The sequence below is a fragment of the Peromyscus eremicus genome, chromosome 2 (genome assembly GCF_949786415.1).
Source record: "Peromyscus eremicus chromosome 2, PerEre_H2_v1, whole genome shotgun sequence".
Taxonomy (NCBI): domain Eukaryota; kingdom Metazoa; phylum Chordata; class Mammalia; order Rodentia; family Cricetidae; genus Peromyscus; species Peromyscus eremicus.
This window is the reverse complement of record NC_081417.1, coordinates 64555322-64569197: the sequence shown is the minus strand read 5'-3', so window position 1 is coordinate 64569197 and position 13876 is coordinate 64555322. Positions and strand designations below refer to the sequence as shown.

Genomic DNA, 13876 nt, shown 5'->3' with positions numbered 1-13876 from the left:
GTTGCTTATGCACCTTCGCAGACCTCCAGGGGTCCGTGCCAGCTCACTCTACCTGAGTGGCCCTGGGACTCGCCCCGCCCCTTGGGGGATGGAGCTCAGAGAAGCTTCCTGGAAGAGGTGGCCTGGCAGTATGAGCAATGGTGCTATTCAGAGACAGACCAGGCTCAGCACAATCAGGGTGTACCTCTGACGGGCAGTTTATGGTGTCAGAGCCTTGGGGACAGTGTGTCCCCCTATCCAGGCCTCCCTCCAACCACATTCCCCCCAACCTGCTTCTCAAAGAGGAGGAGGAGGGGGGGAGGGGGAGGGGGAGGAGGAGGAGGGGGAGGAGGGGGAGGAGGAGGAAGGGGGTGGGAGGAGGCACTGTAGTGCTGACGGATACGCCGAGGCTGGGCTGCACACACACTGTCACCACTCTTTCCCTCTGTATGCCGGAACCTGACACCCTGACCACTGAGGCATAAAAAACAGAGAATTGGAAGGCTCAGCCTGTCAGGCTGGGAGTGGCCCCAGGAGAGGCCTGAGCAGGAGTGTGTGTGTATGTGTGTGTGTGTGTGTGTGTGTGTGTGTGTGTGTGTGTACACTCTGCCTGTGCTTGCCTGTGAGGTGGGCGGAGGACTGGTCTCCTCCAAAGCCTCTTGCCCTTTGACCTCTGTGCGTTCCCTTTAGGGGGATCATGGAGTCATGCTTGGCCTCAGGTTGTCTCTCAGGACCATGTACCTCCTGTCGTCTCCAGCAGGGGAGGGCCTTACCTGAGGTTTAAGAAAACCGTTCAATGCCCCACTGGCTTTCTGTGCCCTGCTCCAAAGCCTCTGCTAGACACACCGGGCTGGCAGACACTCGGCGTGGAGGCTGGAGAACCCAGTCCGCCCTCCGGGGCCCCAGCTGTAGGGAGGAGGGAGGAGGAAATGGGCAGCGTCCGTGGCTACCAGGGTGTGGGGACAGGATTTGAAGCTGTGCCCTGGCCTAGCTGGCAGATAAGAGACTCCCCTGGGGCTACTGCAAACCCGGGGAACAGCCAGGGGTGGGTACTCAGCTCTTCGGGTTGCTGGATCTGAGCGAATTGTCCTCTGGCCCCACGCCACCCTCCCTTCACCCACGCACACCTCACAGTGCCTGCCTGAGCATGCCCACAACAGGAACAACTGTCCTCCCCAGTGCCTAGAAGACCCCAGCCCACTCCCTCTTTTGTATTTCATAAGCATTAGCCTGTTCCTTCATGTCAGCAGGGTGCTGTCTGCATTCTCCAGACACACGGGGTGGCCCTGGGTCTCATGTCCCTGTTCAGCCGGCTGCCCTTGGCACGGTCACTCTGGATCCACAGCACAGAGGGGCCACAGTAGAGCTGAGGCCGTGGGGAGTGGGACCACCCCACACTGGGGTCCTTAGGAGCCTCAGCCAGTGTCGGCAGCCCAGCGGGCTAGGATTGAACTTAGGCAGGTGTACCAAGTGAGACCCCCCACCCTGCACATGAGGACTCTGTGACTTCTCTTCCCATTGGTACAGAGTGCTTCAGGGTGGAATAAACAGCTCACTGCATGAGGATATAGGCCCGGTGTGCTATAGTTGGTAACCAAAAGCACCTGAAGCTCGCGGAGGAGACAAGTGCCTTCGATATTCAGTATTTAAACTGGCTTGAATCCACAGCCTTCTCTGAGCCTGGTTTAGCATTTGTCTCCTATTTGTTTCTCTTCCCACCTCCTGCAGGGAGTGAATTTTCTGGGAGTCCCTACAGCCACCCTCAGTACCCCTCCTACAATGATTCATGGAGGTTCCCCAACCCAGGACTGCTTGGTGAGTACTGTCCTGTGGGGTCCCTGGGTCCTTGGATGCCTTACTTGGCTTCCTCATTGGGCCAGGGTCCCTTTCAAGGTCTGGTCAACTGGGGTGAGATGGGTATTTTGCCCCATGAATGTGGAATACAGGGGCTGTTATGGTGGTCTTAGGGCAGTTAATGCCACTGCAGCTCAAGGGAGCAGGAATGTGAGAAAGAAAAGAAAGCAGGGAAAGTGCTTGCCCATAAGTAACTAGTATTTCTTAAGAACTATTAAATATAGGGCAATTCCCTAAATAAAAGGCACTGGAAATACAAACTTGGATTGACTGGTGCTGGCTGCCTGGAAAACTGACTTGCTAAGGGCTCTGAGGCCCAGTGATTGATTAATGATGTCTGCTATGGGCACAATGGGTGCCAGCTCTATTAGGAACCAGCTGCCCTGTGGCCTGCCAAGGCATGCTGTGTAGGGCTCAGCTGGTGCCTAACCTTTATCCAAGACTCAAACTGGCAGAATGTCCACGGCTGGAACATTCTGGTCCGTGAACATCGTGGTATATTTGTACACACACACACACACACACACACACACACACACACACACACTTACACCCCAAGCAGGACTGACTTTGCCCTCCAAGGTTCAAGAAGAGTCATTTGTTTTGTGAACCTAAACCTACATGAAACCAGCAGATGAGTGTCCGTCAAAGCGGAAGTAACTTGAGACAGAGGTCCTGGATGCAGATGTCACCCCTTAGCAGATAGAACCAGCCAATCAGCTTGCAGGTTACAATACTGCTCTCACCCCTACAGTCAGCTAAAGATGTTCTACTTGGAGCAGTGGAAGGAGGGGCTTTTGAGACTGCTCTGGCCTATCTGTCCGCACTAGCAAGACCTCCTCCAATGAGAGCCCATTAATTCCCCGGATCCTTAATTATTGCCAACCCCTAGGCCTGTAAAGTCTCAGCCTTGATTCCTTCCCCCAGTCTGGTTTGATTAAGACAGAGCATGGTATGGATACCACGTTCCTCAGTACCACCAGAACTGGGTGTGGGATATGCTCTTGGGACCTTGGCCTACTCCAAGCATTCTGGTGTGTCATGCACAACTGTGGACAGAAGAGGAGCACTGGCCATTGATGCTCCATGTGAGCGAGAGTTCCAGCCTGCCTTACAAAAGACTCCCTGGTCCCAGTTCTACAGGGAGACTCACAGGGAGTGTGTCTCACAGGAGGTCTGGGGCCTGTGGGAATGGCTTTCTAAGGCCACACTGACCCAGGCCTGATTTCACGGCCTAGGGAACACAAGAAGGGCAGGAATGCAGCCCCATGGTGGCACAAAGTCCTGCCTGCCAAGAGGAGTCACCATGTTGTGCTTTTCACAAGACATCCCAGAGATTAGCAGTGACGCTCGCTTCTGGGGATTTAAGGGGCAGAGCAGCGGGGATGAAACTGCCCAGGGGTGGTATTGGAGTTGGGATGGTTGTGGAATATGCAAGAATGAGGGACTTTGAACCAGGCTGAGAAGTTGGGAACAGATGGCAGGGCAGTGACATGTCCAAAGGGGTGGGTGGGGACCTGAGGCTTTTCTGCTCAAGTCTAAGTAAAAGCCAGTCCACAGCCCATAATGCCAGGCCTTGTCCAGTGATCTCACAGGCTCGGGGTGGGGGAGCCTCGCGCAGGTGTACCTGTGCTAGGTGCTGAGGATTTTCAGGAGGGCTAAAGAAATGGAGAAGAAGCAGAATCCGAACTCTGATTATCTACAGTCTAGGCACATGGGAAATGCTTCACATGGTCGTCTCATTTTATGCTTTCGAAAGCCCTGTGGGAACCATCCTAATATCTGAGATACAGAGAAGTGAGGCTCAGAGAGGCAGACTCATGCACCCACGGGCAGGTGACAGACAAGGTATTACCTTGGCTCCAGAGTCAGCATCCTTAGGCGGTGTGTGGTGGGAGTCTCTCAAGCTCCCTAACTAATGCAGGCTGGACAACTGCAGCTGGAAGGAGGCCTCGGGCCCCTGTAGAAACAGGTGAGAGCCCTCGAACACTCAAGCCTTGTGTGTGGTGAGGACAGCAGGCTGGTTTTGAGAGCCAGGTTAATGACTTATAATTACAAACAACAGAATCCACTCTGGCTAATTTAAGCAGAAACATATTTAGTAAAGGACATCAGAGATTCCCAGAATCTCCAGACAGACTCAATAGATGGGCACGGGACAAGGGCCAGGAACACACCCAGTTGCATGGCAGGGCTGCTCTGCTGTAAGCACCCCCACTGCTGCCAGCTGGCACCCACCAATTACGCCATGACGCAGCTTCCCCTAGGTGCTCGACAGCATGGGAAGCTGGTCCCTGCCACCATTCAGACATGGAGGCCTTTGACACCTGTTCCTAGTGAATGGAGTCCCCCAGCCCACTTCCTTAAGTGGCTTTCTTCTCCATCAATGTCCAACACAAGAAAGTCTAGTAGGCAGCCCTCAGGTAGAACGCCTGAGCCCCAGACGCAAGGGAAGCTGGGAGGATGAGTCAGAGGCGGGCCTGTGCCACAGGAAAGGTGCCAACACAAGAGGTGTGTAAATCATGCGGGGCCTACAAACGTGAGACATGGCTCGAGTCCATAACCTGGACCCGTCAGGCCACCCACCAGCCTGGGCCTCAGTTGGCTCGCGGATAAAATGAGGATGGTTACCATGGTAGCCTCTCTCTCACTCAGGACCGAAGGTGAAGCTCTTGAGGCATGGTGCTCTGGATCCATAGGGATCCTGAAGACACGTGGCTCACCTGACCACAAGCCCTGCAAATAGCTCCAGTCTGCTCCCATCATACAGGCCTGCCACAGACTTTCCAGTGGTTTGGCCAAACAAATCCCATGGTTCAGCCTAGAAAGACCCAGTCTGATGATTTCTCTGATTTGGGGTGAAGGAGGCCAGGAATGTGGTGACCTGTCCTGTGTTTCCTTAGGCTCAGGTGAAGACACAGCTCACTCTTCCCACTCAGACACAGCCTTGCACCGGCCCCTCAGGTACCCCAGCTGACCTGGCTGAGGTCTCCTTTACCAACGCAGTCAGGGTGAGGACTGAGAGCCCCCTTCAACACCTCATCCTGTGGGATCTCCCAAACTGGTGAGGGGGCAGCAGAGGCAAGCAGAGCTGGCAGATCTGGCAGCAGAGAAGCAGGCCATGGTCAATTAGGATTAGAATAGGGCGGCCTGTGGCCGCTGTAAAGGGATTAGGGAGGGGACCAGGCCTGAGCCAGCCTGGAATGACTGTGTCACGAGGTAAATTGATGATAATGTGAATTAGAGAGGAAAAATGACAGGAGGAAGGACAAGTTTATTCTAGTGGAGGTCTAATGGGCACCAAGAAGACAGAGTGCTTTGTGAGGTGATGTTTTCATTTTCTGTGGTAAATCAAACCCTCAGCCAGGGCTGCCACCCAGGCTGGCTAAGCCCTGCGGGGTAAACAGAGCTGTGGGAGGAAGTTGGAAACCTCACCACAGGGCTTCTAGAGAGCCATTCCCTCTACCCCCTGCCCCTTGTGGACCCTTTGTGAGGGCAGCCCCTATGATTTTCATATTCTTGTGCAATCTCCAGACCTGCAGGGAATGAACCCCACCCCCACCCTGTTGCTGTCCCATCCCACAGACGAAAGAGTCAGGGCTGGAGTGGGGAGGTGACCTTGGAGGCTGCAGGAGAGTGTCTTTGGGGATTCTTGGATGTGGAATGCTTGTCTGGGCTTTCTGGAACAGCAAGGAGAGGTACTGCACTATCAATGCCTGAGGCTATACCATCTTCCTGAGTCAGGGGCAAGAGTGGACCAGCCTGTGAGGCTGAGTGTAGAAGGGAGTCTGGATGCCAAAGTGTCCCCTACCCTATTGCATGCTAGCCAAATGGCCTTGGCAAGTGTCCCTCATCCATAAAACAGGGACAATCATAGTTCCTACCCAAGAGTTAACAGGTGTTAAGTCCTTAGAAGAAAGTGACCGTTCCCACAGTCCCATCACACCCTCATTCCTGGGTGCCCTCACATTTGCCCCTCTGTGACCCCCTTTTTTTTTTTTTTTTTTTTTTTTTTGGTTTTTCGAGACAAGGTTTCTCTGTGTAGCTTTGCGCCTTTCCTGGAACTCACTTGGGAGCCCAGGCTGGCCTCGAACTCACAGAGATCCGTCTGGCTCTGCCTCCCAAGTGCTGGGATTAAAGGCGTGCGCCACCACCGCCCGGTGACCCCTTTTTAAAGAAGGAAACAACTGAGGCTCAGGGGAGCAAATCCGCCTGGTCAAGGCCTTTTACTGAGACATGTTTGGGCCTGTGAAGAAAACCCCACAGCTCCGCCCCCGGTTAGGGTATCTGGGAGAACAGCCAGGCTCCGCCCCCAGTTAGGGTATCTGGGAGAACAGCCAGGCTCCGCCCCCGGTTAGGGTATCTGGGAGAACAGTCAGGCTCCGCCCCCGGTTAGGGTATCTGGGAGAACAGTCAGGCTCCGCCCCCAGTTAGGGTATCTGGGAAACAGTCAGGCTCCGCCCCCGGTTAGGGTATCTGGGAAACAGTCAGGCTCCGCCCCCAGTTAGGGTATCTGGGAGAACAGCCAGGCTCCGCCCCCAGTTAGGGTATCTGGGAGAACAGCCAGGGTTGGTTTGGATTTGAGTGAGACTCCAGAACAAATCCAAGCCCATTCCTCTGGGAATACAGCTCATTAAGCCCACCCCACAAGACTGGCTGATAGAGCCCCAACTTCTGTCTGCTGCAATAAGCCCGTCCCTCTGGTGTCGACCTTGAACTGTGTTGTGGTGAATGAACCCCTTGCCAAGGACACACATCTTGGGTTCACGGCGGCCAGGATCCAGTACTGAGGGGCTTTGTGACATGAGTGGGTTTTTCTTTTGCTGACAATCCTCACTGTGAACGATTTGAAGCTCTGGCCTCTGTGGTCTGAGAATCCAGCCAGGCCCCTGGGTCCCTAGCTCCCCAAGTCCCTGGGAAGAGTTTTAGTATAGATAAGACTTCTGGTAGCTTCCTTAGAGAACATGTCCAAAAAGCAGGAAACAGTCCAGAGGCGTGAGAGGAACCCAGGGACCACTCTGTCCTGAGGTCACAGGAAGGAGCCTTATCCCCCACACACTGCCGCCACTGCTCCACGTCCATGTCCATGCCTGAGCCCAGACCAATCCCACTTTCTGTCAGTGGTCACCAGAGCTTGTCTGAAAGCCCCGCTTCCCAGGGCACAAACTCCTTTTTAATTTTTTTTTCCCAAGACAGGGTCTCAGTATGTAGGCTGGTCTTCAACTCTCGGCAATGTTCTTGCCTCAGGCTCCCAAGCCCTGGATTATACGTGTGAGCTAACATGCTCGGGTCAGATTCCCCTGAACTCTGAGCATCCAGCCATGTTGAGTCGGTGGCTGCCCACTATTGCTCATGCCTGCAGCCAATGAGGTGAGGAAGTGAGTGAACCCGTGGACAGTTGAGCAGGATCCCCACTACCGCTTGTTCACTCAGGGCCATTGCTCCTTCGTACCAGGATCCTCACTGAGCAGAGCTGGAAGCTGGGGGCAAATGCCAAGAAGGCCAGAGCCCAGGCCTTCACTATTAAGGATTCTCTGCCCTAGGAGAGGGGACATGCACAAGGAGAGAGGTGGTCACACCATGCGGCTCAACCTGTGAAGGAAAGTGAGCTCATGGGAGAGTCTTCCCAGAGGAGAAAGGCAGGGTCCTAGGACTTGGAGGAAGCCTAGGCAGGAAAGAGGATAAGGGCACAGGCCCGGAACTCCAAGCAGGAGTCCCGAGTCTGATAAAATGGGGCCACTGGCCCTGCCCCCTACATTTGAATGAGATGACCCATGTAGATGACAGGCACAAACTTTGCGTGTAGTATGGAGTATGGCCGGGAATAATGGGCAGAATGGCCAAAGAGCCCAGGGAGGTTGGCCAAGGCTTGTCAATCAGACAAAAACCTGAACACTTTTATCCTTGTTGTAGGTAAGGCCTCAAAGACATTTTTACACACAACCAGACACTAACTAGTTTAGGCTTTGTGGTCCATAAGGACAACTACCCAGTTCTTCTCAATGACATGGAAGCAGCCAGAAGCCACACAAAAGGAAGGGAGACCACATGCAGCAGCAGCCCGGATAGAACCAGGGCCTTCAGTCTGCATGCAGCTCTGGGTGGCACTGATCCGACTCAGGAAAAAGATCAGGACAGAGATCTTAGGGAGAGTGGACAGTGGCCCTAACTGGATGAGGGGAGACTGGTGGACAAGGGACCCCCGGTTTCACCTCAGTGCCCTCTTGTCTCTTCCAGGCTCCCCATACTACTACAGCGCCGCAGCCCGAGGAGCAGCCCCACCTGCCGCAGCCACCGCCTATGACCGCCACTGACCCTCAGAGCCATGTGGGCACAAATTCTTCAACGCGTATCATTGAGGTAGACAGCTTCCTAATCCCCCAGACAGACAGAGGGGCCCAACAATGCCGTCTCCCACCCCATCCCACCCACAGCTGAAGCATCCTCCCCTCCATTTTTCCCTGCCTAGGATCCAGGTAGGGCTGTTGGACTTCTGGATTCTTATCCATTTCAAGAGTCAATTGACAAGCTTCTCCCAGTGGTGACAGGGTCTCTGCTGTTCTGAAGACCATTGCAGCCAAGCCCAGCCTACCAGTCCTCCTGACTGTCTGACCATCTGTGGGTTTCAGCCACGGCAGACCTACAAAGGAGAGCTGGCTTTTGTTGCTTCCCAGCACCCATGTAAATACCTTCTTCTTCTCTGTGGCCCTGAAGGTCTGACAGAGCAGATTACCCACAATGCACCACAGGCTATCTTCCACCTCTGCACAGAACACCCTTCCCTCTGCCCTGGTGCCCTGTCAGGTATCTCAAAGCCGTCTTTGATACTGATAGTGGCCACCTTGAGGATGTCCGGCCTCTAGTCCACTTCTCGAATATCTACAAGGCTCACTGGTGGTCATGGCACAAGCTTCCCCTGAGGTTCCCCCCCGAGAGGAATACACTTCGGGGAGACACCCTGGCCTCTTGCCTCCATTTCCACGGAGCCACCATAGTGTCAATGGTCCTTTTCTTAATCAAGGGACTCCAAGAGAACTGTCTGGGACAGCTGCTGTCCTAAAGAAAAAGGTCATCCATCCAAGTGCTGATGGCATTGTGACTCTGAATAGCTATCTGGATCAAAAGATCATCAGACCCAGGCCAGGGTCCGATGGTCCTCCTGGCCCCTGGAACCACCAAACTGAATATGTTTGCCGAGGCATGCCCAAGCTCAGACCACTTTGGACATCAGCCATGGGCACTTTGCAACCATCCTTTGGGACCCCAGCGACTGGATTCTGGGCGAGTCTGCCCCAGCCACAGAGACAGTGGCTGGCAGAAAGGACTGATGCCGGCACTGAGGACCAGCACACCCTGCAGGCATCAGCCAGGACCCCCTCTCAAGCAGCGCTGCCACCTTTGGGGAGCACAGAGTGTGGCTGGGCATGGAGGTGCTGGGGATGGTGGCAGGTGCCCGACCTACACCTGCAGGCCAGCTTGCTCATACAAGGTGTCGAGATGGAACTCAGTGGGAGACAGAGGAAGGGCTAGGGGAGGGACAGGCCAAACACTGAGGAACCGGTGGGTGACTTGAGGGTGGGTTTGAGTCTGGGGTGCCTGGTGATACAATTTATTCATCTGGAACCTCTGTTCTCTGCACAGTCCATCCTGCCAACTCAAAATAGCAGAGAAGAACCCCTGTCTAAACTGAGGCATAACATGACCATGTCAGCAAACGACCATTTCACATGACAGCGTCCCTAGGGTCTGCTGTCTTGTGGGACCTCAGACCCTTGACCTCTCTGAGCCTCTGCGGGGCTGACAGCTGGCTTAGCTTACTAGTTTTCCTTCTCTCCCTTCCTCCCTTCTTCCCAGGGAGCTGAGGCAGGGGCAGTGTCACCTGGGGCAGGCCCTCCCTTTTGAGCAAGCACGTGGGATCTTGCTAACGTTCCAGTCAAGTGTAAAACAAGGGTGGGAACTGAAAAGCCTTCAGAAAGACCTGGGTTAGTTCTGAGAGGAAACTGAGGCCCAGCTTAGGGAACCAGAACCAGATGGGGAGACCAAACAGACCCACACACACACACACACACACAAGTGTTTTGTGCCTCAATACCTCCCACAGGGCAGTGGGACAAAAGAAGAAACTGAGGCTCAGTTAAGTGGAGTCCCCATTGACTGGCAGAGGTAGGGCTGGGACTTGGACCCCTTTAGCACGTGGCGGTCACTGTCACTTCCATCTAGCCATCTCTTGTACCTGGGAGAGAAGGTGACCGTGAAGATGGTAAGAGGTACCATTTGTCCCCGTACTCCAGATCAGGCTTCTGAACAGGTACAACTGCCAAGGATTCTTGTCACCGGGCCAGAGGCAAGGCGCATGAGCTCGAAGCAGGCTTAGTGCTTGGGGAACTTGCTGGCAAAGGAAGGTAGCCAGGGCCCCAGCCCACCTCCAGGAGCTGAGTGACCTGCATTCAGCTTCCACTTGTCAGCTAAGGTAGGAGAAGGCTCCATCCTCATCCCTCCTCTGTCCTGTGCCACTGGTCTCTTTGAGGGGTGTTCACCCTGTGCTCCTGGCAGTTCCAAGCTGCAAGAGGGCAGCCTCCCTGTACCAGCCTTCCATGTGTACACCTTCCTTCCTTCCTCAGCAAAGCCCACCCAGCCCTGCAGTGGCTACCCCTCCCCCGCCACCTGATCATGCCCATGTAAGGAGCTCCACCTGTGTGTCTTTCCTCTCTCCCCTGAGGTGCTGCTGGGCCTCAGATTGGAGTCTGTACTTATGAGACAACCCGTGGTTCCTGGGGTGCCAGAGAGAAGCACAAGGGAGCAGAGGCACATGGCTGCTCACGCACACACTGCTCTCGCCGGCTCTTGAGATGCAGCCGCACGTGAGTGTTCTCACATTTGCACACCTGCTCTCTCCAGCCAGCACTCGCACACTGCAGACGCACATGCCAGAGAATTCAAAACAGAGTCTGAGGCTTCCGCAGCACCATGGCAGGAGGCCTGGCCATTCCTCCACAGGCCTTCAGTCCTGTTTGAACTTGGTGAAAAGAGATCTTTTCACACCATTTGTCCAGCTCCAGCCCGAGAACTTGTGATGATATACCAAGCCCACCTTAGCTAAGGCACCTGCTTAGAGATTGTGCCTTCATAACCGAAACTGCTTTGTAATGCTCCACTATCCCATGGGGCAAAAATCCTGACATCCAAGGCTCCCTGTGAAGATAAGAATGAAAAGAATCCTCAGATCTCCGAGTAACATTCTTTGCACACAGAGTTGAGCTCCCATCATGAAGTATATGACTTGAAGACTCCCACCCCTTAGTACTCCAGAATTCCCCAGACCTACAAGAAGGAAAGAACAGAGCCCAAAAGTTGGTCCAGTAACAGAAAGGGGTTGGGGACTGGTGGCCTTGCTGGTCCCATTAACACTGACACTTTCAGTCTTTACCTAAATTCACCGGAACACTTCTAAGTGTTCACATGGAGCCTTTCCCCGGTGTACCCTGAGGCTCCCAGGACAGTGTGTCCAAGCCCATGCCACAGTCCCTGGCAGGGTCTAGACACGAGCAGGTTCTGGCTCTCAGAGCATAAGACAACAGTTCCATGAACTATCTCCATGCTCTTTTCTCTGCCCTTTCTACTTTGGAACAAACTGTGACAATGTGCAGGGGTGCCTGGGCTATCCAGATTGCAATATCTAAGGCCAGCCAGGTGGTTCAAACCCACCCTCTGGGCAGGGCACAAAGCAGCAGGGTACGGTGCATCTCCAGGTGTCTAGAGCATGATTGGCCCATGGATTGGCCTCTCAATAGTGAAAACTTTAAAAACACCCTGTCAGTCAAAGGAAAAGGTGCCTATGGGCTGAATGGAGCCCATCAGCCACCGACGTGTGAGCCACAGTCTTGTCAAAAGCCCTTCTGTTCTCTCCTTACTCTTCCACGAACACTTGGAGACGACGAGAGGGGGATGAGAGATGTGCAAACAGTTTGAACTTGGGAAGTAGTGGTGGGGTGAAAGACGCACGTGGTGGGTCTGAGGGGAGCCGGTGGTTTTCTACGTATGGAGCCCCAGATGTGGCCACAGGGCATTGAGGGGTGAAATCCCTTTATGAGGGGTCAGGCTTCGGAGTGACGGCTGTGCCTTTGGCAGCCTTAGCTCCATCCACCCCCTCGTGGGTGACATTTCAGCTAGAATTTAACTCCGAGCCATGGGGAGCAAATCTTAAAAACAAACCGAGCACTCCCAAACAAATACTAGGAACAAGTGGAGACAGAAACGCGGTCTCCCAGGAGACCCCTGCACAGGCCAGGCCAGGCTAGAGCAGGTTGACCCTGTAAGTCTCTGCGTTAGACCAGCTCCGTGGTGGCCCTGGCCTTGTCGCCCATCTGGAATCTGCCTGTGATGGTTTCCAGGCACACAGTGGTGCACCTGGGTAAATTTATTCCTCTAGTGCTTTACCTCCCAGAGGTCCAAGGCATGTGCATTTCTTAAAAGGAAACAAAATCCATGTCTGGAGACGTGGACAGTCAGGCCACGACATCTCGCCTTGAGTCTGCCCTACCTCCCAGTGGCCGCTTCAGCTCCTTGGCCCTGTTGTCCTGGGCCTCAAGATTCCTTTTTGCATATTCATGAGGGAGCCACAGAGTTGATCCACACTTGCCTTCTGTCAGCTAAGGCTGTTCCTCCAGTGGCAGCCAGGTCCCCAAGGGCCAGCTGCAGAGCACATAGTGAGTCCCTTGCCCAGGTGCTGTTGGGATGTAGATGCAGCTTCTGTAGAGAGAGGGGCGTGCTAGGAGCAGCAGGCACACATCTATCTGTCTTTGGTGATTCCTCAGCACTGAGGCCCAGTTTCTGGACACTCCCAGGACCAACAGGGAACTCATTATCTGATCACTGCCATTCCTGGGTTTTAATCCAAAAGTTCCTCTGAGTTCGTCTCCAGATGAGATGAGGTTGAACACAGCCACCCTTTAGGACCTCTAGATTCTTCTGCCCACACCTTAGTCTCCTGAGCAGCACCAAGTTGCTGTTTCTGTCCTCACTGTGGGAATGGCACGGCATGTTGGTGACCTCTCAGTAGGATCAGGCTCAGCCTGGACAGCTTGGAGCACGGAGCAGAGAGGGCAGAAAGAAAACAAATCAAAGACGAGGGACTGGCAGTTGTGTGCTTCCCACTGACTCTAAGACCTGGCTTCAGGAGACCGACCTGTAGTCTCATTTGACCTGGTTCACTTACCTGCTAAGTTGCACATGGGGGTACAGTCCCCCAAACCACCATTCAGACGGTGCGTCCCTGGTCTTCTCCAAAAGCGCCATTGAGAACATGTGACAATGGGCTTTTGATTTACAAATGGTACATTTCACTTAGAGTGGAACAGAAAGGAAACCACTTAATGACCCCCTCGTTTCCAAGCATGAGTACATTTTAATGAAACGATTTTATTGTATTTGAGGAAATGGAGAGTTGAAAATTCCAACCAATCAATAGCCAATTAGTTGCTATAAAGTTAAAAAGAAAATAAATCCCGTCTATTTTAAACATCCTGCAAAACTCAGAGCCTCATAGTCAGGCCTTCCTCTTCATGCCGTGTGCACACGTGCATGGACAAGGGAGTTCACACACACGTGCACACGCGCACACACACACACACATACATAGTCTCACCACATACACAGTCACACACTCACACACTCACATACCTCTATCACACACCCACACACATACACACTCTCTCTCTAATACTAGGACACGGAACTCAGAAGAACTGTTGTGTCTCCCGGGGCCAGTTCTTGCTGGCTCTCCTTGCCTTTGGTCACAGGTGAGCAGACCCAGCAGCAGCCTGTCCTAAGGCTCAGAAAGGGACAGAGTTGGCCCCAAGGCCCGAGCCACGGGGTGGGTAGTGGGCAGTGAGGGCCTGCTGTTGCCAGCGCCTCTTCTCTGACTGGCTACAGGGTCCCCCTCACAGTAGGAAGAGGGCAGAATTTTGTGGCCCTGGCTCCTGCTGGACGATGCTGCCCTGGTCTGTCATCCTCTAGTGGCCTGAGGACATTGAGTATTTGTAGG

At 53.9% G+C, this 13876-nt stretch overlaps 1 protein-coding gene across 2 annotated transcripts in view; it reads left to right on the top strand.

Moving 5' to 3' along the window:
- Pax5 (paired box 5) overlaps positions 1 to 8732 on the top strand; it is a 177079-nt gene extending 168347 nt beyond the window's left edge. For both annotated transcript variants that reach the window (XM_059254259.1, XM_059254260.1), the window contains 2 exons: positions 1708 to 1794; positions 8071 to 8732. In XM_059254259.1, the coding sequence (XP_059110242.1) occupies positions 1708 to 1794; positions 8071 to 8147 (164 nt within the window). In that variant the 3' untranslated portion in view covers positions 8148 to 8732. The remainder of the gene's footprint in view (positions 1 to 1707; positions 1795 to 8070) is intronic.
- The last annotated feature ends 5144 nt before the right edge of the window (positions 8733 to 13876 follow it).